The sequence below is a fragment of the Thermobia domestica genome, chromosome 10 (genome assembly GCF_964235325.1).
Source record: "Thermobia domestica chromosome 10, izTheDome1.hap1.1, whole genome shotgun sequence".
Classification (NCBI taxonomy): domain Eukaryota; kingdom Metazoa; phylum Arthropoda; class Insecta; order Zygentoma; family Lepismatidae; genus Thermobia; species Thermobia domestica.
Window position 1 is genome coordinate 166,458,621 of NC_137463.1, and position 25,961 is coordinate 166,484,581.

Genomic DNA, 25,961 nt, shown 5'->3' on the forward strand with positions numbered 1-25,961 from the left:
AAGTTAAGTTCAATTCTATGAGCGATTCGATGCTATCGAAACGCGTGTAGGTACTACATCTCATTATAAATATCTAACTTAGATTTAACTAATTAAATCAACTAATTAAAATAGATTCAACAGTATCTCGTGTTATTAAGTTAGTAAGTGATTCAAAGTACATGAAACATAACACATTGTTAAAAGTATTAAGGAAAGGTTTACTACGTGTTACAACTCGCAGGAATTTAGCATTGTCTAATTCTGTCTGTCTCTCTCTCTCTCTTTGTGTTGATAAAAGCTGAATCTTTCAAATAACTTTTTTCATTAAACTGAAGTGCTTACGAATTACCAGTTTATTTGACACGTAAGTAAGTAGTGGAAGTCGATTGCCTTTACTTGATGTCATATTCTTCAAATGTTCCTTAATAATTTACATCCAATAATTGAAAAGTTATCCAAAGATTCAAGAAATAACAATAATAAATATCTACACTAAATTGAAGTGAGAAAACGAAATGAAATCTTTGAGTTTTACATCTCACGTTTATTCCGGTTAGGCTAAAAGAGACGGTGATGATAAGAAATGAATGAAATAGTGGAATGAAGAAAGTTGTAGGGAACAGAGAACCACGAGGAAAGCCACGCGCGGTGTTTCCTTCACGGTGTTAGTCCACTACAAAATTTACTTGGCGCGTGCTGGGATCGAACCAGGGACCTCATGCACCAGGGGTGAACACTCAACCACGGAGAATAACGCGACTCCTATACTAAATTGTGTTACATTTCAAGCGTGGAAGATATCTGTGAAGCAGCACAAAGTGAAGGTGTTAAGGAAAACAACGAACTGAAAGGCTTACAAATATAACGCTAGAGAGAATGTATGAACAAATTCATAAGCAACTAACAACAAAGATGCAGTAAACTTTCTTGTGTTCTCATGAGCATGAATTTCTCTTCTCGAGAAACGAACACAGTGTTAAAGGTGTAAATCCCTGCGGGAGTTTCCTTGAATGAATAATACAAGAGGTAGTTTCAAGGAATCACACCATGACCATTCATAATCTAAGTGGTGCTGCTCACTCACAAACAATCCAAAAACATTTGCCTTTTAGACCAAATTGATGGTGTAAGTTACGACATAAGTATACATAGTCTGACGCCAAAATATACTTTCCACAATGAAAATTAAATTTATAATCCTGGAATTTTCTCTTGTGTCAACAATGAACTCCCTATGAGGCAAGTTGAAACCTCTGCTAAACGTACCATATAATTCAACATTAAAGGCGAAGGAAAACAAAGGGAAATTAGCAGCCAAGTCGGTAAGATTGAATTGGCGGTTAGTAGTACATATCTGGAAGTTCGTTACGAACTATGTACTCGGATATTTTCTATACTTCTGAACAAAGAGAATGTGCGTTGCATATTAGAGTGATACATACATATAGACTTTTAGGGAATATACTTGTAATTTATATAATATATGCATATATTAGCCATTAATAGTAGGTATTCAGATACATATAATAAACAATAAATTCAGTTCTATCTATAGCAGGGTTTCTTAACCTTGGGGTAGCGAACTCTAGGGGAATCGTAAGAGGATTTCATGTTAGTCGCTAAGATAAACGGAAGATATAAATATAATTAGAATTTAATACCGAAAAATACTTTTAAATATATTTTGAATTTTGTTCTGATAGGCATATTTTTATTTTTATACATACTGGCAAGAACTACAAAAATAGGTCTACTAAACATTGTCAACAGATGCAGAGTTGTTGAATAATCAATTCAAATAAAAGAGGTACAATATGAAACTAATGAGAACTACATATTGAAATACCAGAAAAATACAAATACAATAAAACCTGTATATTGAAATACAGTTTCAATTGAAAGCTGATGAGATACCTGAGTATTATGTGATTTCACAAGCGCAATGTCCCGTTTAATCTTTGTGACGCACATTATCAAGTCATTTACAACTGATAAGCGATTTCTTTTCTTTGTTTTAATGTATAGCATGGAAGAGAAAAACACTCCAGCCATTGGCATTCAATTTGAAACAGTGTCACGGATTGGATTTGATATTTATAATATGAATGAACTGAACAAATTTGGTTTTAGTTCATTCCTTTTAGGGAAGTTACTGTATCCATTATATACAAAAAATGATTCTACTATTATAACAATAGATGTATATCCTGAGATCTCCGCAATAGGTATATTAAAAATGCCATACCGACTTATTACAAACTAGAAATTATAAGGGGGTCACTGGCAAGTGGATGTGATAAAATGAAATCGTCATAAGAATTATGTTGAGAACCACTGATCTATAGTATTTGTAAAATATAAGTTGTCCTATATAATTTAATTTTATAATTGGTATATCCCATATGATTAAACGTACGTAATAATGGAAAATATATATTAAATAGAAATACATGAAGAAAATTTATTTTGACATAAGCAATTATGATTATATTCACGGATCAAACTAAATGTTTAAATCTTTGTCTATTTGAGAGATAATTAGAACCTGTGTGTTAGAATTTGAGCGATCAGCACTACTTCAAATATTTGTTGCACCCAAGCCTCTTGTGCACCAATATACCATCAGATTAGTTTTAAATCCGCAAATTCCCTGCAAGCTAATTTAATCTATTTGCATCATGCATGCAAACAGCGCAGATAGCGATATTATTGTACGTATGTTAAGTATTATGAATTTGCATTACACACAGATTGGCGTGTTTCGAATTTTTAATAAGGATTTACGTATTTCTTTATTAAACGTTTTGCATTGGTGTACAGACGTATTATCATATTGCTATAACATATATTATAATTACTGTAAGCAATTAAGGAAATAATCTGCAGTTTGCTGAAAAAAAGAAAAAGAAAACAATAAATAAAAGTATGGTCCATTGTACTAACTTTCATGCTCTAATTCCTTAAACTAAATCGTGCTGTGCTGAAGATATTAATGAAACATTTTTATGACAAACGAGAACAAAATTATAACGCGTTTTCGGAAAACGTGGTACATCCACTTCCAAAAGTATGCTACTCTTGTAGCCCTTTTAACAAGAAATGACTTTGTCATAATTATAGTTACTCATGACATATTTTGTTTAGAGGATAACAGCAAAATATCATGAGTCGTACTTTACAAAATAAAAAAAATCATCTTCCAAAAATAGACTACCCCTTAGGGATATTCTCATGGAAGTTATTTATCCAATAGTACACAAATATTAATGAGATATTTATTTATAAAACATGAACAAAACCACGAGAATCGTTTTGAAAAAGTTGTCCGAAAAGAGTCACCCCCAAGAATGAACTGCATCTATTGAATATTTTCGTAAGGAGAAATTTACGGAATATTATAGTTATTAACATGTTGACCACCATGTGCATCGCCGGTGATTCACAGTGGGTGTACTTTGCGGAGACATGTACATCATATGTCTTTGCATCATTGTTTTTGGAGCCGACTGAATCACCGTTGATGCACAAGCACTTAAGCATTAAATGGTGAAATCAATTCTCCGGCTTCAGAAAGATGTTCGGCATCCTTGGTTTCCGGATTCCGACAGTTTTTCCTAGAAATTGTTTGATCATTTTGATACATATTTTCCTCCAATAAAAATGGCTCCTCAATTCAGCTTACCCGATTTCGATCTGCAGCCAACGTGTTAATGAAATCTTTCTTAATGAAATAGGAACGAAATCGCCTAAATCGTTTTGGAGAAAATCATCCCCACAAATAAACTATATCTCGTAGGTTTTTTTTTTTCAGAAAAAAAAACAGTTATCTCCAATTATCTGGTTATTAATGGAATATTTATTTGTGAATTATGAACAAATTCGCCTCAGTTGTTTTTGAAAAATCGTCCCAAAACCACACCCAAGAATAAACAATTCCACGTATATTTTTTTCAGAACAAACGAGGTATGTCTTATGCCTATTATCAGATTATTAATAAAATATGTATTTACAAAATGTGAACAAAATCGTCTGAATCAAAATTTTTTTTTTAAAAAAAATAATTAACAGAAGACACTCATTCCCAAGAATAAACTACTCCTCATGTGTTTCTCAGAATAAATTCGTTATGCTATAATGTCAGGCTGTTAATGAAGTAGAATATTTATTTATGAAATGCGACCAAAATCGCTTGAGTCGTTTTCAAGGAAATCATGCGAAAGAACCTAACGTTTAACAGTAAACCATATCTTCTCAATTGTTTTTTCAAGAGATGATTTATACTATAGTACGTACTTGTTATTAAAATTCATTCTTTAAAATATAAACAAAATTGTTGCAGCCGTTCTCGAGAAACTCGCGTTTTCTAAAATGTTCACCCTTCAGTAAAATGCCCGTTATTTTGGGAATAGGTTGAAAATTAAAAAAAAAAAAAAACCTGGATGATTACATGAAAACTTTAAGTTTAAAATTTTGTCAGTTGCGTTGAACGGTATGGTTTCTAGACGACTGTAAATCAGGGCGATGTCGAAAAATCACATTTTGAGTATTTAGGTCATGAAACGTGTAGATCTGTTGAGATATCGAATTCCAAGTTTTTCACAGTCATCATACTTTCTTCTCTCCTTTTGTCATTCGAAAGTAGAAAAAATTAATATTATTTAAAAATGATAGTATTACAGTGAACCGAATTTTCAAAATTGATTCTACTTATCTCCCAGCTGAACATATTACGATAGGTTCAACTCATATTATGATAGATTATAAGCATATTTGAGAATGACATAAACGATAAGAAATTGTTCTATTAGCATTAGATCTCTATCAACGGTTGAAACTGTATTGAAATACTTTCGATCACATTCTCGAGTTTTGTTTGAGAGGTTCATAATAATTCGAAAGTCTTGTACCCAGTGGTACAGGGACAAGTTGCAAGTTGGCTGCCTATGGTGCAGATAAAGCCTGTGGTGCGTCCTACAATTTCATGTCGATCGGTTTGATGTGAGCGTCTAACGTGAGTTTCATATAAAATCCGTACAAACGATTAGCATCAAAGAACTTCAAGTGATATCAACAATTCAAAACGACAGGATGAGATTCCATTAGAATATTGTCTAGTAGGCATTCCACACTTGAAATAGATGTCGAGATAGTTCGTACTTGTTTGCAACGCAGCCCTCAAAACTCTACAGCTAGAGTTCGTCGAAAACTTTAAATGCCTGGAAGGACTGTGTTGGTGCATAGTGCATAAGTTTTTACAAATTTATCTGTATCGACTTCAATTGTTTCAACATTTAATATTTAATTTAAGACTTGTGTAGTAATGATATTTTTTTAAAAAGTTTCAGTTATGGGGCTGCATTACGTGTGACAGGAATAAACAAATTCCTCGTATCTGAGGGACTGAGAAACCTCATAAAATCGTTGTTGTCCGTGATTCATCAGAAACGATGTGTTTAACGGCATTTTATTTTCTAAAGAATCATTATGGTCTGTACTTCTTTCCCGAAGAAATTGTGACTGCAGAAGCATTACTACACATGCTCACTACGTGGTGTATGCAATAGTTAGGATATAGCAGTGAAAACTTTATCTATATATCAACTGGAAGTAGTTTCTTGCCATTTTTGATGCAGTTTTAAAAATTAATGAGAAATTGTTACATCACTACATTAGGTGAGATTCTAACAATGATCAAAAGCCTTACCTTGCCCACCAGCATCACCAGACTTACTCTCGTGTAACGTTTCCTATGGGGACATCTCAAAGACATTCTGTTCAAAATATCTCTGATACAATATTCCTGTCGATTCGAAAGGCGCGTCACTATTGCAGTGCAAACTATTGATTCAAACATGTTGGAACGTGTTTGGAAAAAGTATGAAAATAGAGATCTTCATTTAACTCCAACTACTTGCTTCCAGTTTTCCAAGTATAAGATATGCATGCTCGTCTACGTGATCTAGAATTATTAAAATATAAACCAAACCTGGGTTAGGCTTAATTGTGAGACTTACTCTATTTACCTTGTTATATAAATATAAAACGCCAAACACCATAACAAGGTCTAAATGTGTATACAAATGCCCTAACTTATTATACTTATCTTCCTGTCTTTAGGACACGTGTATAAGTTAAGAGTTAATAATGTATTAAAATATACATTTTTGCAGCTTGAAACTTTCTTCCGAACTATATTTTCTAACCGTCTATATATGATTATCAACTGCAGTAAAAATTTATCTTTCTATCTCTTTAATTCTTGGCACTTCATTTCATACCTATGATGTCAATACACTATCAAATTCACCATTCTATCTACCAACATCCTCCTCCATTTTCTTCAAAAAAGTTTTTGTGTTTTCTTCTGTTGCTAGAAACAATTTTAATCTTCATCCAACTTTAGGAATTTTCGCTTGCTCTACACTCTTTTAGGAATTCTCCTTGCTCATAAAACTCTACGTAAGCCTTCTTCTTCGGATTTCCCTAGCTGCCAGAATTCTCCAGCATAAATTTCTGATCACTACAATCTCCAATTGAGCATTAATCTCCAAAATTAAACACGGAGCTCTTCAATTGAGCACTGAGTTCTCCACCTGATCACTAACAAATAAGCTCACCAACTAAACACAAAGTTTTCCAATCGAGCACTAAGTACCCTCTTTGAGCACTTGCCTTGCCAACTGACACTGAATTACCCACCTGAGCATTAAAAAGAATTGAGCACAAAGCTCTGCAACTGAGCAATAAGTTCTCAAGTGAGCTCAGCGTTCGTCTCCTGAGCGCTAATCTCCACTACTGGAAAGCAAGCTCTACCTCTGAGCACACAGATAATCTAAATGTTAATACAAAACTCCTCTTATGAACACTAAACCCCAACATCCAAATAGTGTTCCTAATTCACCGGATATCTTAGGTTCTTCCATCATTGCGTAGATTCAAGACATCAAGACTGCGCCATTTGTTATCGTAATATGAAAACAATCTTCATTCAACTTCATATACTTGCTTCCAGTTGCAACAAGTATAAAATATGCGCATTTCCATAATTTGGAACCATTTGAACAATATATACCTGGGTTAGGCTTAATAGTAAGAACTACCGGTGCTCCATTTACCTCGATATACAATATAATGCCAAACACTACAACAAGGTCTAAATATATATCTAAACCCAAGAGGAATTGGATTACCGAAATAATGTATACAGAATATCAAAGGGGACGTACATTGACCGTTTATGAGTTACAGCATTACAATTTTTATACTAAAACTTGAATAGTTGGTACATGTACAATTTTAAGTGATTTGCGCAATTACTAGAAAAATTACAGGGAGCTGAAGTAGTTCAAATCATTTTGAAACAGTTGGTACAATATAACCGTAAAGCGCAAATGCTCAAGTAGTCTAGAACATAAGTCTAAAGAACATAAGTTCTACCTGGAGCAGTTTTCAATCTCCTACACCGAAAGTTGAACGCGAAAAGTAAATATAAATAGCTTGCAAAGGTGTGAAAAGTGCCACACCTGCTACTTCATGATTGACAGGGTGAACATGACTAGATCAAACACTGAACCAAGCTTCGGCGTAAAACAAAATGTGTCCTTCACAGAGGAAAATCGACTCTCCTCGCCTTCGTTTTCTTTCCCTAATTGTTTTGCAATTCATAGTGAATACATGTTACCATCTATCGTGTTCTGCACTAATATTGGTTATACCAAATAGTGAAATTGCAGGAAAGATTAAAAGTGTCACTTCTAGAGACAAAAGAAATAAATTAAATCTACATAATCAAATTGAATGCTCATTGTGAACATTTTATTTTCGAGTGAAAATTGTTAGTACAGAGTACATAATATCAGCCTATCAGCGGCAGAAAAGATGGGTTCAATTTAAGAATTATCTTGAAGCGAACAAAGAAAATAGGTGCCACCTGTAAGTATTTGATCATTCGGTAAATAAAGATAGCATTTAGTAGTTTGTTGGTAGATATATTATTTCAAAAATGGAAAAGGAAATTACAGAACACACATTATAAAAGTATGCAGTAAATACTGACGTTCTAATTTTATAGGAATTTGAATGAAAATCCATTAAAATGATCAGAATAATAACTAAAATAAAAATACAGTAGAAAATAAATATATGTAACTGTGGATATATAAAGAAGTGCATTTAAGTGGGAAAATATTTCATTTGAAATCCATTTGTAATTATGTATCAAAGTAGTAGAGACCGGCGTATATTTCATTTCTCTCTGATTGATTGAGGGGCGTCACATGACCTGATCACATAGCATGGCGTCCTAGGGGTAAATGTCATCTTGATTTTTGTAGGAATACCTTAACCCAGCCATAAATTTTTGAAGTATTTCATAAGATCATTTATTTATTTATTTATTTATTTTTGAAAATTGCCAAATTTAAAAAATTTTCTTTGGTAACATACAGGTGTGTACCGCTGTAGGTTCGGATTGTTCGCTTTCTTTCCATATTGCTGTTTGGGAGTTCTTCTTGAATCTCCTGTATGGTAAACCTGACGTCCACGCAGTGTGAAGTATAGACTTTCTGATGGATGGTTTCCTAGAAGGGGATTCCTTCCCATCTGCTCTATCGATTCCTTCTTTCGTAGTTCCACACAACCATCTAGATTTTGGTCCAATGTCTGATGGATGGAACTTCTCTTGAAATGGATCTGTTGCTTCTTTAAATTCCATGACGAGATGGAAGTCTTCACCATTGGAGATGGATCGACTTCGTAAGTAGCTTCGGTATTCTGCTGGCATACCTAGTACTATAGAATTATTAAAAGCATCAGGCTCGTATAGATGGACATCCAAATTGGTAAAGACCTAGTGGAAATAACTTTTGGGTTCAGGTTTATCTTCATTTGTGCTGGGTGAAGTGTTCGTCGCTGTTTAAAAGGAAAAATGAAACGAAATGAAATTTTTGAGTTTTACGGCCCACGCTTATGCCAGCTAGGCTAAAGGAGACGGTGATGATGAGTAATGAATGAAAGGGTGGAATGAAAAAAGTGGGAGGAAACGGAATAACCTAGAGGAAACCCACGCACACGGTGTTTGTTTGTGAAGGTGTCCCTGGTTGTGTATAGGCAGTATTCTTCTTTGTAGAAGCAATGCTTTGTGTGTTAGTTTTAGGTTTAACTGCGTTGCCAATGTTTTCTTTTTTTTCAATGTCTTCTTTTGGCTCTTGCGCACCATAGTTTGCTATTTGTACTGAGTGTGATATATGTAATACTTGTACAGAAAGTAAATGAGGGAGCAAATGGCTCTGAAAAGTGCCAAACTTGCTGGTGTAGAATTGTATTTGTTTGGGTGGTGTAGGCCTGGAAAGGGGCGTAAACGTACAGGAATACACCGATCCGGTGAGTGTGCGAACGAGTGAATGCCCGGGGGATAGAAACTAACGCTCTTAGCACGCGATTGTCGCATAAAGGTTTTTCACGCAGGATGCCAGTGCGAATCTTAGCTATCCAACGGTCTGTATGTCAGAGCGATCTTTCTCTTCCACAAAGAATTACCAGTGAAAGGCGGTGGTGTCACACAGGACTGGCGCACTATACGACGAAGTGGCATGGCAATGCTGTTTTCTCTTTTGTTCGTTCGTCTTGTATGCAGCGGGAGCAAGGGTCAGAGCACAGTAAACACTAATTAAACACAATCTTCTTTAGGTGGGAGATTTGCACTCCGCCATCTACACTTCTCGTTGTGTTCTTCTTAAAGCGTGAGCTGTTTGCTGTGTGTCTCTACTTTCAACGTTGGAACGCTTCTTCTTGAAAAAGCTTCCCTGAGCATCCGCTTCTTCTCGCTCTCTGTGTTAGAATGACGATCCCATTTTTTTGAAAACTACACATGGGGAATGGTATTGTTTTGTTCTCGAAAACTACATGAGAATTTGGCTAAAGTTTTACAATAACAGTATCAATTTTGAGATTTCCAAAACAGCGCGTGAGATTTTAATTGTTTTTTCTCTTAAAAATTACATGTGCGGGGAATGCTATCGCAAGGTCCTAATGAAAAACAATGCTTGTTGATCATCGTAAAGTTTGCTAACTCCTCAGTGCAAAGTTCAGTGTGAGAAAAAATGTTTACTACAATTATTATCTATCATAAATATAAGATTCTAACACAGAAATAATTTCATTCATGCATGTATTCTTTTTGTCAGTCGTATATGCAAACAGAATCTTAGATCAGTTACAAGTAATCATCGTTGATGTAGTGAGTAAGACGTTTGATAAATAATGTCCAGGTTTGAATTCCAGTATGACAACAAAAATATTTAATTTGATTCTTTTAGTTTAGTATCCGTTTCATCAGTGGACATGTTTGAAACGTGGGATCAGTACTACATAAGCTTCCACCAGGAATCGAACCCAGGCTCCCGCACTAATCGCTTTGCCACGAGGAAGTTCAATATACTATTTATAAAGTTTAAGATTTTAACTCAAGAGTTATGATGTGGTTTGTAACTGGCCAGTATATTCATTTGGAAATTTTCTTTCTCTCTCCTTGTATGAAACAAATCAACACTGTTAAATTCATTCTAATCTACTTCTCGTTACATTTTATCGTAATTATTCCAGTTCATTTTTTTACCACTATCGAATAGGGTTTTACTGTTGTAAATGAAGTGACTCTTCACTACAGACGATTTAATGTTGATGGCAGTATGCTCGACGTCGAGTTCAATGCACCAGAAGTAGAAACGAATATCATCAACTAGATACATAATGGTTTCCAAGCTATGTTGAATCAGTTATTGGAAAATATCAGCAATGATGCTATAGTTGGATTATCCGTAATATAATATGATATCTCCTCGTAATATGAATAAACCCGTTCTGGGTGAGTTTCCTCTAGTCCCGTAAGTATACACTGGAGACGATGTGGGCCTAGTTTGAAAGAGAATTCCTAACCAAAAATTCATTTCTCCTTCACGAACCCTTTAACGTACATTTTCATCCAGTAGATATTCCACAAGAACTGCTGCGAAACAAGCGAGGAATTGTACGGGTAAGAATGTTTTGCGTATGCCTTTGTAATTGCCATTGGATTGAAGAAATACAAGGACGTAGATGTGAAACGTTATAACCAGTATCAACTCAATCGAGAGAGGAGTCAATTTATAGTATGGTACCAGTGTTAATGTGTTACGGCAATCCGGACTTATCTTAAACAATACAAAATAACCGTTTATTACCGCTTCTCAGGACAAGATAAGATGTCCGGTATATAATGTACGACAGACCCAGTGAAGAAAATCGCACTCCTTTATATTTGATTCATTTAGCTGGACAATTTGATATTATTCAATCTTTGACTGCTTGCTCCGTCATTAAGTTCTACTGCGAAACGTGCCATAAAAAGTAAGCGTAACAGACATTTGAGAAATTGTTCTGTAACATACTATATCTCACTAGGGCTGCCCAGGGGCGGTGTTCAACTTCATGCTGATCTTCCTCAAACCACGTCTCAGCAGCTTTAGTTGTGTGAGTGGGCACATTATCAACCAAAAATATGATGTCATTGCCCGGATGAATATCTTGATTATAGGATTCATATAATTCCTTAAAATGACGACAGAATCACGGGCAATGATTTGACCGGTAAGTGTCAGCATAGGATCCATTGGAAACCATTGGACTGTGTTTCTCCCTTTGTCCTTCATCTTGGATCTGCCATATTGAATTTCATACCTTTGGTATACGATTCATACATAGCGATTTCGAATATCTCTATATACGCAATTTCAGATCCATGACTTGTTTTTTGTAATCTCTTTCGCCATGTTGGATCCGCTGTTTTGATTTGTAAACATTTGATGTCAGATTCGTGTTCAGCTATCTTTTAAACCTATACATATCATGTCTCTAAACAATATACATACCACATCTGAAAACAATTATATCATAGCTTCCTCTTTTGACCATGTTTTCTGTAGTTTCCGTGCGTGAATTTTTCGGATTTTCAAATGGTCGCCACGCCCTCTACAAGCCTCATTCAAGCGAGATATTTCAGATGTGACGTATACTCGGCGTTACCTTTCCAACGATATATATATATATATATATATAAAATATGGAAATCCCATGTAACACTTCACTTACTTCCAAAGGTAAAAGTGGATCTGAAAATGTAGGGGGACACATCATGTCACGCCGTCCCCCATGCATATCTTTGCCCATTGTGAAGGGACGCAATAGATATTTTCTAGAAGTGGGGTAACGGCGTACTCCCGCGTTCCCTCTCACTTTTACCCCTGCTTACTTCCCTTCTTAGACACTTTTGTTATACTTTTATTTTTGCTTGGAGTAATATCAATTCAGAATATCCATATCGTCAATTACAATTTCATATACTACAGAAACTGATACCTGCTTTCTCTAATACGTATAATCACAAATATTATTTCTGCACAATGTAAAAATTAACTTACTTTAACATATATACACTTCAACAATTACATATCACAAAATCTGCAACGACTTATTACATACATTCTATCTTGTCTTCAGTTTTAAGTCTAGGTACTTGACGGTATTGGCATGCATTTAATGGCACTTTCTGTCTGCCGCTAATATGTACTTCCCAACTCTCTACCCTCTTTACGAAATTGAACTCAGAACATAATCCAGAGTTTCTTTCTTTTAAACAAAACATTCAGACAAATAAATATAAGAAGTGTGGTGATCCATGTCACCACCTTCCCAAGCAACCTCCACTTAGGACTTTCTCTCTTGAACTGTTCCAGTTCCTGTTCTAACCTCCTCAGCTAATAAATTAACGCCGCTAGACTCTATGCTCCACTGTTATTAATATTACTGTTCCTTTGATGTGTCTTTGTTAGTTTCTGCGACGTATCACTTTCTGAAATCTCTTCCTCAATGACTACCATATTCTTATGTGCTCTCCAAGTCTAAACTGATGTCTCATTCCTCCTATTTTTCGGAGAAAGTTTCATCATCGTATGGAACTTAAATTTTGTGTATATATATATATATATATATATATATATATATATATATATATATATATATATATATATATATATATATATAAGTTTCTTTCTTTCTACCCCTCCTCTCTCTCTCTCTCTCTCTTTCTATATATATATATATATATATATATATATATATATATATATATATATATATATATATAAATTTTTACATTCCACCCTGTACATACACATCAGTTCCTGAAATACCATCAGTGTTCGTGTCACTTCAGAGATAGGAATATTGCTTCCCGAGTAATACACTGTCCAAAAATCAACTGGACTTAATTCTCCATCCGGGATTCCGTCCGTTTCTCTGTCATCTTCTCCTTGTATTGTGTTAAATCTCTGTACTGAAATGTGTCTTCCTTAAAATAAGTCAAATCATAACATTAGACACTTACGAACTTTGGGTATACATTACCATGTAAGTCTCACTTGCATTATTACTGCTGTAATGCCCAAAAAATATTAATGCTTTTGATACTGTAACGTCTTTAGTTTTTAACAGAATAATAAATGTGATTCGTTTGACATGTAGATTTGAAATATTTGATAGCCTGACGCAGTGCGATTTTCAAAATTATAACTTTACATTGGATTTGCAACATTGTTAGCTGAGTGGTGTTGCAGAATATGTCAATGTCTCTGTATAGATATTTGCATGGTGTAAAATTTCAGCGTTTCGTGCCTATTAGTTTTAAACTTGCAGTGGGTATCAAGGCACATGATCGACCTTGTATACGAGCATAACGAGCAAAGGTTATACACCGTACATTCCATTAAATTATTGTTGATAACCTTGTATGTATTTTAAACATTATGAAGGATTTGAGATGTCTTTGGAATATACTATAGACTTACAATAACAAAGATTAAACATGCGGAGAGAAATAATAAAGATTAAACATAATATCTTTTATTTTCAAGTAAACATATTTAATTACATAGATATAACAGCAATTATAGGACGGGAGTTTTTATTTTGTACATATACCCATAATTTATAATATATTACACATTAACATGTAACATCATTAACACGTATAATATACACATCTCACTGTGCAGAGTATACTTGGTTGGTTATATAATATTTCATTTTACGTGGTTCACAGTATATTATTCAAAATAATCAATATAACGCAATCACAGAAACCTTTCAACGCGCTAGTTAAAAACTACGACACTTACATATACAAATATTTGATCGTTGTTTTGGTCCAACTGGTATATATAATGAATTAACAAAAGTTTGTAATTTAAAATTTCTCAACTAATATCAATTTATAAACTTAAATTGTTTTCGGAAACTATCTTTATAATTTATACGTTATAATTTATAAATCTGTCATAGTAAATCAAGTTTAGAGTGATTTTAATATTATGGATGTAATAATAACAGGTATATACTCATACTTGACGTATGAAAACTACTTTCGATTGTTAAAACAAAATTTTATTATATATATATATACCTTACCATCCTGTAAATAAATCAATAACAGTAAATGCAGTTAAAGTAATAAATTGAATAGATAAATAATATTTATCTATTCAATTTACTCCTTTAACTGCATTTACTGTTATTAATTTATATACAGGATGGTAAGGAACTATTTGAACGAACTTAGCGAGCTGATTCCCGACATCGAAACCAGCCAAAAACATCCTTTGGAACTTTGATCAGTGAGGGATAGTTTCGGCGATATAAGGTGCCAAAAGCGTGGGAAAACGTTCAGAGGGCTGTAATTAAAAAGCAACGCAACGTAGAGAGTGTGGTTTAGAACATGACACTGGTATTCGCATATCTTCGCGATTGAAAAATGTGTGTTTCAAATCCCCACAAAATATGTACCAGAGATTCCCAAAAGGAACATAGGTATCTTAGTTACGTTATGGGGAGTCTCTAAGTTCCTTTCGGGAATATCTCGCACAAATCTTTGAGAGGTTTGAAACCTACATTTTTCAATCGAGCAAGTATGACTTCGAGTGCCATGTTCTAAAATGCGCCCTCTACGTTGGGTTGTTTTTGAATTACAGCTCTCCAACGCTTTCGGCACTTGTATTACTGAAAATATCCCTCAGTGGCCAAATTTCCAGAGGACCGTTTTGCTGATTTCCGTGTCTGGAATCAGCTCCTGAAGTTTGTTCAAATAGTTTCCCTGCATGTTTCAAAACAAGACCAACAATATTTGGGAGATGATTCCTAACTCGAAGATAAGACAAAAAGTATAAACCAACCTAGAAGCACAAATGCTTCCTTTCGGTGCTATAAGCTGCCGAAAACATGAAATAATAAAATTTGAAGGTTTATAGCTCCCATATGGCATCTACCGTAGTCGGATCAAGACTTCACTTACGAACTAGTATGTGCCCTATCCAAATATTCAAGTTTCAGAATCCTACGGGATTTCTGCAACGATTCTGATAGAGGTACTTCAAATTAAACGCACGTAGCAAACTCTCTCTATAAAATTTGTTGCGTGAGTACCTTAGGATTCTGAAATACGCATTTTTGGATTTTTGGATATGTGGTACAATTTTGGAGCTATGAACCTTTACATTTAATTGTTTCATATTTTCGGCAGCCTATAACTCCGAAAGGAAGTATTTGTGCACCCAGGTTGGTTTATAGTTTTTGTTTTATCTAGGAATCAGGAATCACCTGCCAAACATTGTCGGGGTTGTTTTGAAACACCCTATGTGCATATAATCTGTCATTTAAAAACATTGAATTTCACACAAAGAATTTATGTAGTTGCGACTTCTTTAATACCTGAATATCAACGAATAGCACGGTAAAGAATTTTCCCTTCTCTGTATTCAAGTATAGGCAAATTCATTATTTAATGTATGTATTGATGTATTGACAATGTATTACTACAACATTAAAAAGGATTGTGAAAGAGGTAGAACATTTTTGCTACACTAGATATGCACAATTTCAAATTAAACCGTCAACATGTATTATTTCTATATGTATGTTGAGCTGAATTGGAATTATAATATACAAAAACTACAGAAAACCAAATAAATGTAAAATATATATCACGGATATTTGTTTTAAAATATTTTGTGATTATACTGCCGTCATTTAAGAAAGGCGTATTATCAAGAAGAAAATTACCAGTATTTGTAAAAAAAAATATTATAATGGTGCATATCTAATATCACAATACCTTAAATATAAATTACAATAAAAGATAACATTTTATGTAGAAAAATCGTATACTAGTTTGAATAGAAATCTTTAAAGCAGTTTGAAAATAAATAATGTAAGGAGACGTTATATATTCATTAACTTGCTTAAATGGAACAAAAATACACTAAAATACAAACGAACATATAAACAGTAAAATAACATAGACTAATGCATTTACTATTATTATTAAGGATAGACTACAATGTTGACAACAACCATAAGTGTGTGATTCTTACGATGTAATCAAATGATTCAATGAGATTCTTGAATATATATCTTAACGTTGAGCAAAACAACTTGATCATCATTATTATAATTTTGAGTGAAGTGTTATGTAAAAACAAACAAATACTGCAGGTATACAAATATCTACAAATCTAATCTTAACACTATTTATTTACATTCTTAAATATCTTTGTTGGGTATAGATGATAAATCAATCATGTCCGTATCACTTGTTCATATTTATAATTTATAGATTTGTTTTACAGTAGGTTAACTCTTCATTGTTAAATAATGAAGACAATTTAAAAGTAATTAAATGTCCATAATAAAATGTACGGCAAATGTTTAGTCTACATACAAAAATTCTCAAACTATAAATAATAATCTAAGGCTTGGAAATGTCTGTTCAATGGAATGTTTCTTTGATAACCCTCTGAAGAATGCAGTAAATGTTAACATTCAATAATATAAATCAAATTAACTGTTTTCATGTATCTAAACGTGCACTTAATATATCAAAACACCTCCTTTCTGAAGGTTCAACGAGTAAAATGGCAATACAGTGTTTGGACTATTACCTTGTTGATTGTAACTTCTCGTTACTTTTCGATGTAACTGTAAGTGCACAGTATAACTTATAGTATGTTGTAGCACAAAATATTAAATAAATTATTTGACTTGAATGTTTGTGATTTATTACCATTTATGCCAAAAGAATAGAGGATTTTTCAAAATTTCTTAGTTCATTAAGAAAAGTACCCTCTTTTGTCGTATAGTGACTAACAAGTATGCCGTTGATGTATGTCGTTCCTTGTCAATTCTTGGTTGGCGTCCCATGTGTCGTTACTGAAAACGGACGGTAAATTTCAAGTCATTCCGAGGCAAACTAACTGTCATTCCGAGTCAGATTGTGGAGGTGTATAGAGAAGGCTCGAATTGAAGGCAACATGTAGCGAAGTGTTGTTGTGGATTGAAAGAAGGGCGACCCAGTATTGTCAATGACAATCCTGTATACAGCTGTACACCCAATTACTCAAACACTGACATAAACTGCTCATGTGAACGGAAGAACATTATGCTCAATATCAGATGAGTTGTAACTACCATAAGGTGTTATGCACAACATATGGTTAATATCTGTAAGCATAGAAAAGTGTGCGGAAAATGGATGCTACAGGCGCTGATCGAAAATCATAAGAGAATCTGAATGACGGCATATCTGAATATTCTGCAGCATTACTCGGTGGAGAGGGACAATTTTCTTTATCTGTTAGTGACTGTGATGAAACAAAGTTGCATCTGTTCACTCTATCCAGGAAGCAGGCATCCATGGAAGGGAGAATGCATCCTCTTCACGGAAGAAGAAAATCAAAATATTGCTTCATTAATGAAGTTTTGTGCACTGTATTCTAGGACGTATCAGGTGTGCTACTGGTCGATTAATTGGAACAACAAGAAACCGTGAATACTGAAAGGCATTGCAAAACACTTTTGAGGCTGAAGGAAGTCATTAGACGGAAACGTCCTGATCTTCGCCGTGATGCGGTTTTTCTGAATGATAATGCGAAACAACATTCAGCGGAGAAAAATCTATTGACTGAATTCAATACTTTCATTGGGAACGACCAAATCACCCACCCTACAGCACTGACCTAGCCTCCAGTAACTTTCACTTTTTTCTTGCTCTAAAGCAGATCATGGCTAGCTACCTTCATCTGTCATGAGATGGTATTGAACCGTTGCTTCATGGTAACTACGAGAACTTGGCACGGATTTCTGTGCAACCGGCATGGGAAATCTCATCTACTTTTGTGACAAGTGCTTGAACAAAGAAAGAGGGTTCCACCGAGGATTAGTGTTGAGTGACCTCTATCATCAACTGTGTTGAATGCCCAATTTTTTAACGTTATTTAACTTCATTAACTTCTATGCTCAAATCAAAAATAAAAAAACAAATGTGGCTATAATTAACCTGAACAATAACTGCTTTTTGTATTTGACTTAACTATACATTCCATTTGTCCAGCCAAGTTAACCTAAAACTTAATAGCAAATAGAATAGTACAAAGCTATTAATAATACAATAGAATTCTTCATCCAGAGATAACTTATAAATAGTAGGTTAACAAGATTAATTTCATTCCAATTTCAAATAAAGCTAATATGTGTACTTCCAAAATATAAAGTGCTGTCAAAAATTAGAAAGCTAAAACTTGTTATATTCACGTTTGTGGATTTAATTGCAACTTTTTGTTAAAATAGGTATATCAGTATTAAAATACAGGACACTCGTAAACAACATAAATTCATAAAATATATAATTTATCATTGATTACTTCTTGAACGTCAGTATAAATGTCCAATAGATGAATACGTGGTCTTTAGGCATATATTTTTGTCTAAACCTTTATAAATGAATTACAAACCTTCCTGCATTTTTTATGTACTGTTTAAAAATAATTTCGAACGACATTTAATTTCATTGGTTAATTTTGAATTTACCGCGAGATTGAAATATATGACACAGCAGTAGCTAGTCTTTAAGATAGTTGTTCTCAGGATAATTATATATAGGTAAACGTATTTTGCAGGGCATAATATTAGAACTCTCTCGTGGCTATGTGTTTAGTGTTCGTGTCTCGGGAGCGAAATATCTGGTTTGATTCAAAGCAAGAGTTGCCGTGGTTCAGATTTAACGTTAAACTGTAAGTTCACATCTCATATAGCCCAACTGCTGAATAGGACCTAAACCGCGAATTAACCAACCAGTGACATAACTCTGTTCCCATTTCAAACTCATTCTTACCGTTCTTCACTATGAATCATGCCATATGACAAATATATATTACTAACTTCACGACTTAAGTTGTAGATATCATCTTGCATGAATTCAATTGCTTTCTTCCTTACTGCTGTCATAACGTTTAATTCGAAGGTGCCTTAACCAATCGAGATTAAACACGATTTAACAACACAAAATACACATATAGTACTAGAAAGAACGAATCAGTTTAATACTGGAGGAGAAATATCGAAACAAGATATTTCACAAATGTATCTTCATTTTGAAAAGTTATAAAACATTTAAAATTAACACGATAATTATTGTGGCGATATACATTGTCTCTGTGTATGCATATATGTGTACATAATGACAATATATTTCTGCCTTTGAAACATACATTTATTCTTTAGAGCTCAAGTTTATTGTGATACAACTATATTGGCAATTTTTTTTAACGTTATTTTCAATGATGTATTAAAAATTTTATTTCATGTACCTTAATGATACGTGGAACTATTGTTCTGTTCTAGTAAAATGACTCCGTAAATGCTTCATTGTAATTTAATTCCGCGTTTCCCTTAGGGATTAAAAGAATTTTTAAAGAGGATTATTTTGGTGTGTTGCTAATTTCACATTGAACGTTTTCATAAAATATCTTCTTTCTGCAAATAAACAATAACTACCTAGTTATCAAGTGAAATATTGATTAACTAAATACTGTTTGGTTTATGTTGTATAAAACTTCTTTAGAAATCACATTCAGACATCGTAATTATACGGTACTTAGGAGAGAAACGCATCATACTTTCTTTTGTTTTCAATCAAAATGTTGATATGCATTCAAATTAAAAGTTATTTGCGGATGAAAAAGAGTGAAATGAAAACGAATCATATAAATACTGTATTGAGAAACTGAATAATTTAATTGTCTATATTGCCAAAAGAAATGTAATATATTTCATATTTAGAAACCATCTATATTAATTTTAAAAAATATACTCACACATTTTCGGACCTTTCGTACATGCAGAAGATATGGATATTTCAGGCAATGACAAGAACTAAGAAATAAACTATTTACGGAGTGTTATGTACAAACAGCTACATGTTTGAAATCTATATTTAGTATGGTAACTACACTTACAGCCCGCATATGTAGTCAATAATAATTCACCTTTTTTCGATAGTAAACTACCACTTTTATTCTGAACAAGCACTGACACCCATCCATATATATATATATTGAATTCCAGAGAACAAAGTGGACATGTTTGTTGCCACATTTCACACAATTTGTAGATCCACACGACTCACGTTTTGAATGTTTGCTGTAATGGATTTTTTATCACTAATCTTTATCTCTATGTAAGTTAAATAATTATATTAGTAAAACAAGTAATAAACGTTTTCCACTTTATATATGATTTTTGAAAAAAAATGTGTCAAGTGCGAATATGGCAACAAATGCAGAGATACATTATTTAAATTGCAATATTTGCTTAATGCCACTATAGTGTAAGACATATTAAACACTGAGGCGAGACAAATAATGCAATTCAACAAGAGTATTCGTAACCAAAGTAGAATAGTACATTTGCTTACAATGTCCTCTAAACTAGTATTACTATTTGTCAATAAGAACCTACATAATGCTAGTGGTGACGGTTAAAAATCTCTCTTCCACACACATAAAATTATACACATTCATGTACACGTTTATACATAAGATTTGTACAGAAAATTGAATAGACTACAAACTAAAGCCACATATTTAATAAAAGGAATACTGATTTATATACCTAGTTACAAATAAATCCTCACTCGCGTTTAAAGTACGCTTATTTTATGCTACCACCTGACTATAACCTTCGTAGGAAGAATTAGAAATACACATGTCGAAATTTTGAATCTTTGATCTAGAATATCAAATATAAATATCAAATATAAATATAAATATCAATATTCGTATAAAGTGCAACGGAATATATTGAATTGAAGGTGAGGTAGCTCCCGTTTCATGCTTCTACTAACTTTTAATTATGTTATATGTAGCGGAACTAAATATTTAACATTAGATCCGAACTTCAAAGCCCTTATAAGCTCCTCCGTATTTAAGTAGTTAGCGCCTTTCGGGTGGGAGACTCGGGTTCGATTCCTGGCGGGAGTTCATATGGTTCGCATTCCAAGTTAATCAGTAGGTCCCGTCTCATATAGCCTCGCTGCTGAAAGGGCCGTTAAACTCAAACCAAAGTCTTGGGGTCCCGGGAACAGGAACCACTTGCACCAAGGAAAGAAGGTTGCACTAAATTGTTTAGGAATTTACTAAGCATTCGGATTACCATCAAATAAATTAATGAATATTAAATAAAGAAGTACATTTACTAATTACTGTCGAAGACAAAAAGCCATAAAATCCAAACTAGTTTTTTCCATCCGTAATCAAGTCATTTTCAAATAGAAGTCAGAATTAGCCGCATCGTCATTAACATAAGTACACTGTTGTGATAAAGCGAAATGCTTTGTTAACAAAAGAAAGAAAAATATGGTCCTGATTTTTAGAAAACATATTCGTCATAAAGTTGGAGACATTCATTTTAATACCTAGTATTAATAGTTGCTACTATGTATGGTACCCCTTTAACAGTAGCCCACAATGTTTATGCTGTTAAGGAAGCAATCTTCAACTTTCACTAAATTGTTTATACTTCCCTAAAAAGAGATTGTTTATTTCAACCATTATACCCTGCGTATGATATGACTTTCTGAATTAAGTTTTGCTGCATTTTGCATAATGTTAACAGTTTATTAATAGTACATTTTCTCAAAGCTTATATATACTCAACGTCTGCACACAATAGTTATAAAATATTTATAAATACTAAGAGTGTTAAAACTGATTGAAATAGTAATATGTAATGATTATAACATGACTTGATCTACCTCTAATATTTAGATACATATCCAGAACTCATAATACTCTATGTCACAACATATATATTTTTTTAAATTCTAAGATGCTATAGTATATATTGTTTTTCCTTTTGTTTTAGTTTATTTTCTAATGACAAACATTTCGTAGTTTTCAATACTTAGGCAGAAATATGTAAGGACATCAGATGTGGATGTAAAATGAAACAAGGATAAATTATAAAAAGAGGCAAATAAACAAAATTACAGAGTATATCAGAAATCCGGAACCACACGCTAACTCTATCATAAATGAACATATGAAAAATTGAAAGAGAGAAAAGTAATTAGGAATAGAGTAGTAATTAGAAATAGAGAAGTAATGAGACAAGCAATTAGAAATCGAGAGAAAATAATTCGTAATTAGAGCGTATGCTAGAGGGAATCTTTCTAGTCGTGTTAGTCGTCTGGGCTACAGTCTGCTAAGGCGACCTATGTTAAAAGAAATAGCAACGTTGACAATTCAGCGGGTTGTTCTTTTCGGCCTTACTCATTCCAAAGATACATAGTTTCTGTGATTCAAGCAGTTCTAGGTTCTACCACATAACAATATTTTAGTTCCCCATGTTATTTTTGTGTGCCCTTACTTTCAATTATAGTATCTATACATTATGGAACTTCGAATAAATAAAGAGTTTAAAAAGTACCTTGAAGTGACTCGTTTCAAGTAATGTACTATTATAGACAGTACGCTAGAAGGATACAAATGATTATATATCTTCGAAATGTAAGTGTGAATAACAATCAAAATATACAAAAGGTTGAACAGAAAGCCAATAAGGAAGTGGTAGTAATAAGAACGAAGAAAATAACAATATTGAATGCATTAAAAAATGGAAAGAGACTGGTGAGAATATTCTTTAAGAAGGATATCTACTTTGATAAATGTTTGAGAAGATATGGTGCTTGGGAAAGAAAAGATGGGAGATTGAGGCACTATATTAAAACGAAGAGCTGTTATTTCTAGTTGAAGAGTAACTCAGAACTTTACTATACGGTAACTTATATTTTTGTACTTACCTGCTATTAATGAGTGACTGCCGATAATAGTGATTTAAAATAAAGAATGGGAATTTTAAGCGATTATTTTTGTTAATTAACATTTTTAAAAAAAATAACATTTCAAACGTATTTTAATGGATTATTGTCTAAACTGTTGTCAACTATTTTACACATTATAGATTTCAGTAGTCGAAATTTTCCAAGTAAGTACGAATAAAACTAAACTTTCAGTCGAAGAATAGATAAGATAAAATAATTTTCCACTTGCTTACAACACTTTTGATCAATAAAATGTTAATAATAATGTATTGCCACCATCAGGATGCTGTTCAATGAAAACGAAATTAACACTTAAAATACAGCTGAGGTTTATTTTTAAAAAATCTTAATATTTTATTATGTAAAATAAAATCCATTCATACACGTAAACTTCACCAATAATTCTGTAAAATTTATTTTGATAAGCTACACATGCTTACGTACAGAGCTCACAAATTCTGAGAGCTAATCTCCATTATTAGAGAAAGTTACAACTTCATATTAAAATTGACAATAAAGTTGACTATATATTAATATTAATGGAAGTATGATGTTCCTTGAAATTAGGGTGATAAATTGATGAGAATAAACTGTTTCTAGGAACCCGTCTTTGGAAAGCGATCTTCATGGAGCTAAGAAATTCGAAACGTAATATTAAATATATTTAAAATGACGCTGAAATTTATTTACATATTTCAATTGTTATTTACCATACTTATATATTATTCGACACGGTGTTTGGAACAGATATGTACAAACTTTTATGCTTTTACTTCCCTTAACTTTAATACTGTTTAACAAATACTATTTTTACGTAAGTAATGGTATGCAAAACAATTATTCATTTCCACTCGTTTCTGTCTTAGTAGTTTATCAAAGAGATTTCAGTAGTATGCTTTAACCTTCTTTCTAACGTAATATGAAACAAAAACATCTCTAGCGTGCTCTTTCGTGCTCTATGTTCACTATCAGCAATTTTTTGTAATTTATTAGTATCGTAATCATATTATATTAAAACAACACAGATTTATACGTACATTTTTAGCTTTTATACCACAACTCTACCTTGAATTTCAAATGTGTTCTTGCGCGGAAAGAGCTAAATCTTTAAATGGACTTATCACATTCAGTGTTAAAATAATATATTTCTGAAAATGGAAATTGACAAACAGCTCACAAAGATTCTTCAAAAGTTACGTGTTTGTCAGTTGTTGAATTGTAACCCACGTCTCGCCTTCTGAGAGATTTATGCTACAAGGACATTTCATTTAACAGTTCCTGCTCATTATTTTGTTGGTGATGATGATGGTGATGGTGGTGGTGATGATGAACACCACTTACACGCAACGGATCACGGACTGGAATGCTTCTATAAATAGATCCAGTGACAGTCCCGTTGCATGACCTTCGCCAGTCATACGATCTGAAGGAAGCTTGAGAACGAGTCTTTTCGATTTCACTCAGTTCAGTTGTTGGACTGGATGACCATTGGCGGGAACAATACAGAAATCTCTGTTTGAACTCTCGCTTGAATTTTTCCTGTAAAAATAAAACAAATAATATGTTAATGGGGTTGAGGCATAATACTCTAAAACATAAATAGACGAATTGTAAGGTTATTCTTAATAATAACAATCATATGAATATTTATTTGAATTACTATTATGTATACTTATGTACTTTATCATGTATATTTCTTGGTTTTGGTAATTCTAAATTAGCTAATGTTCTCTACTGTTCCTTAAATGAAAAATAAAGTAATTAGCTTTAATTACATTTTGGTCTATGAAACTAACGTTTTCATTTATGGTCTAGTACGTAGAACTCTATTTTAGCTTATATTTCTCAGTATGTTTTAAATTGTGCCCTTAGTATCTCTTCCTATACATTTTGCTAAAGTATATATTTTAAGCGCTTATTAAGAAAATACAAGAATTCATAGAGAAAAATTACAAGAGATAGTTCACTCTTGAGGATAAGTTTCTTTTTAGACTATTTTCTCAGAAACGAATCAGGAGGCTTTAGTCATATTTCATAAATAAATAGTGCATTATTATTCTTATAATGTTCCAAAAATCAATTCCATAAACATATCCACAAGTAGTGGTTTTCTTTTGGATTCAATTTTGTTGATAATTTTGTAAAATACGAGGGTCATTGCAAAAGTCATGGCAACTATTTTTTCTCGAAAATGATAACGAATGAAAAAAATCTGAAATATGCGAATGAAAGGTTAGTTCATATGTGTACATTACATGTAGGGAGATGGATGAATATACCACCATAAAAACATTGCACGAGAAAAAATACAAAAAAATATCGTTTTAAAGGTGTTTTACTGCCAACTGTAAGAGCACACAATAGTACACTACAAACTACATGCATTCCATGGTATCAGGAGTCTTCCCAAGAATCCACAAGATGGCAGGACATCACGACAGAGTAACGTGACGTGACGCTAGATCACAGTCTTTTCCATAAGAAAGCAGCGTGAACAGAGAACACAGTGTGAGTTCAGCAGCCATGGATGTTACCCGACTTGAACAGCGTTTTTACATGAAGATTGCAGTTCTCAGTGGAAAGAATGCACAATGCCGCGAGAAGCTTGTGGAAGCGTTACCAAAATGCTGCTCTACCGTTCAGAATGGTTGTTCAGTCGGTAAATGAATTCGGACGTGGATGAGCTAGAACGGCCGACATGCACCGGTTTGGGCGGCCCGTCAGTGTGCGTACGGACTG

General features: G+C 33.3%; 1 protein-coding gene across 1 annotated transcript in view; it reads right to left on the reverse strand.

The window, feature by feature from the left end:
- Positions 1-13,922: 13,922 nt before the first annotated feature.
- The window catches only part of LOC145662821 (neuromedin-K receptor-like), a 177,288-nt gene continuing 165,249 nt past the window's right edge, over positions 13,923-25,961 (reverse strand). The window contains exon 3 of the mRNA XM_081728717.1: positions 13,923-24,761. Coding sequence (XP_081584843.1) covers positions 24,474-24,761 — 288 coding nt within the window. The 3' untranslated portion in view covers positions 13,923-24,473. The remainder of the gene's footprint in view (positions 24,762-25,961) is intronic.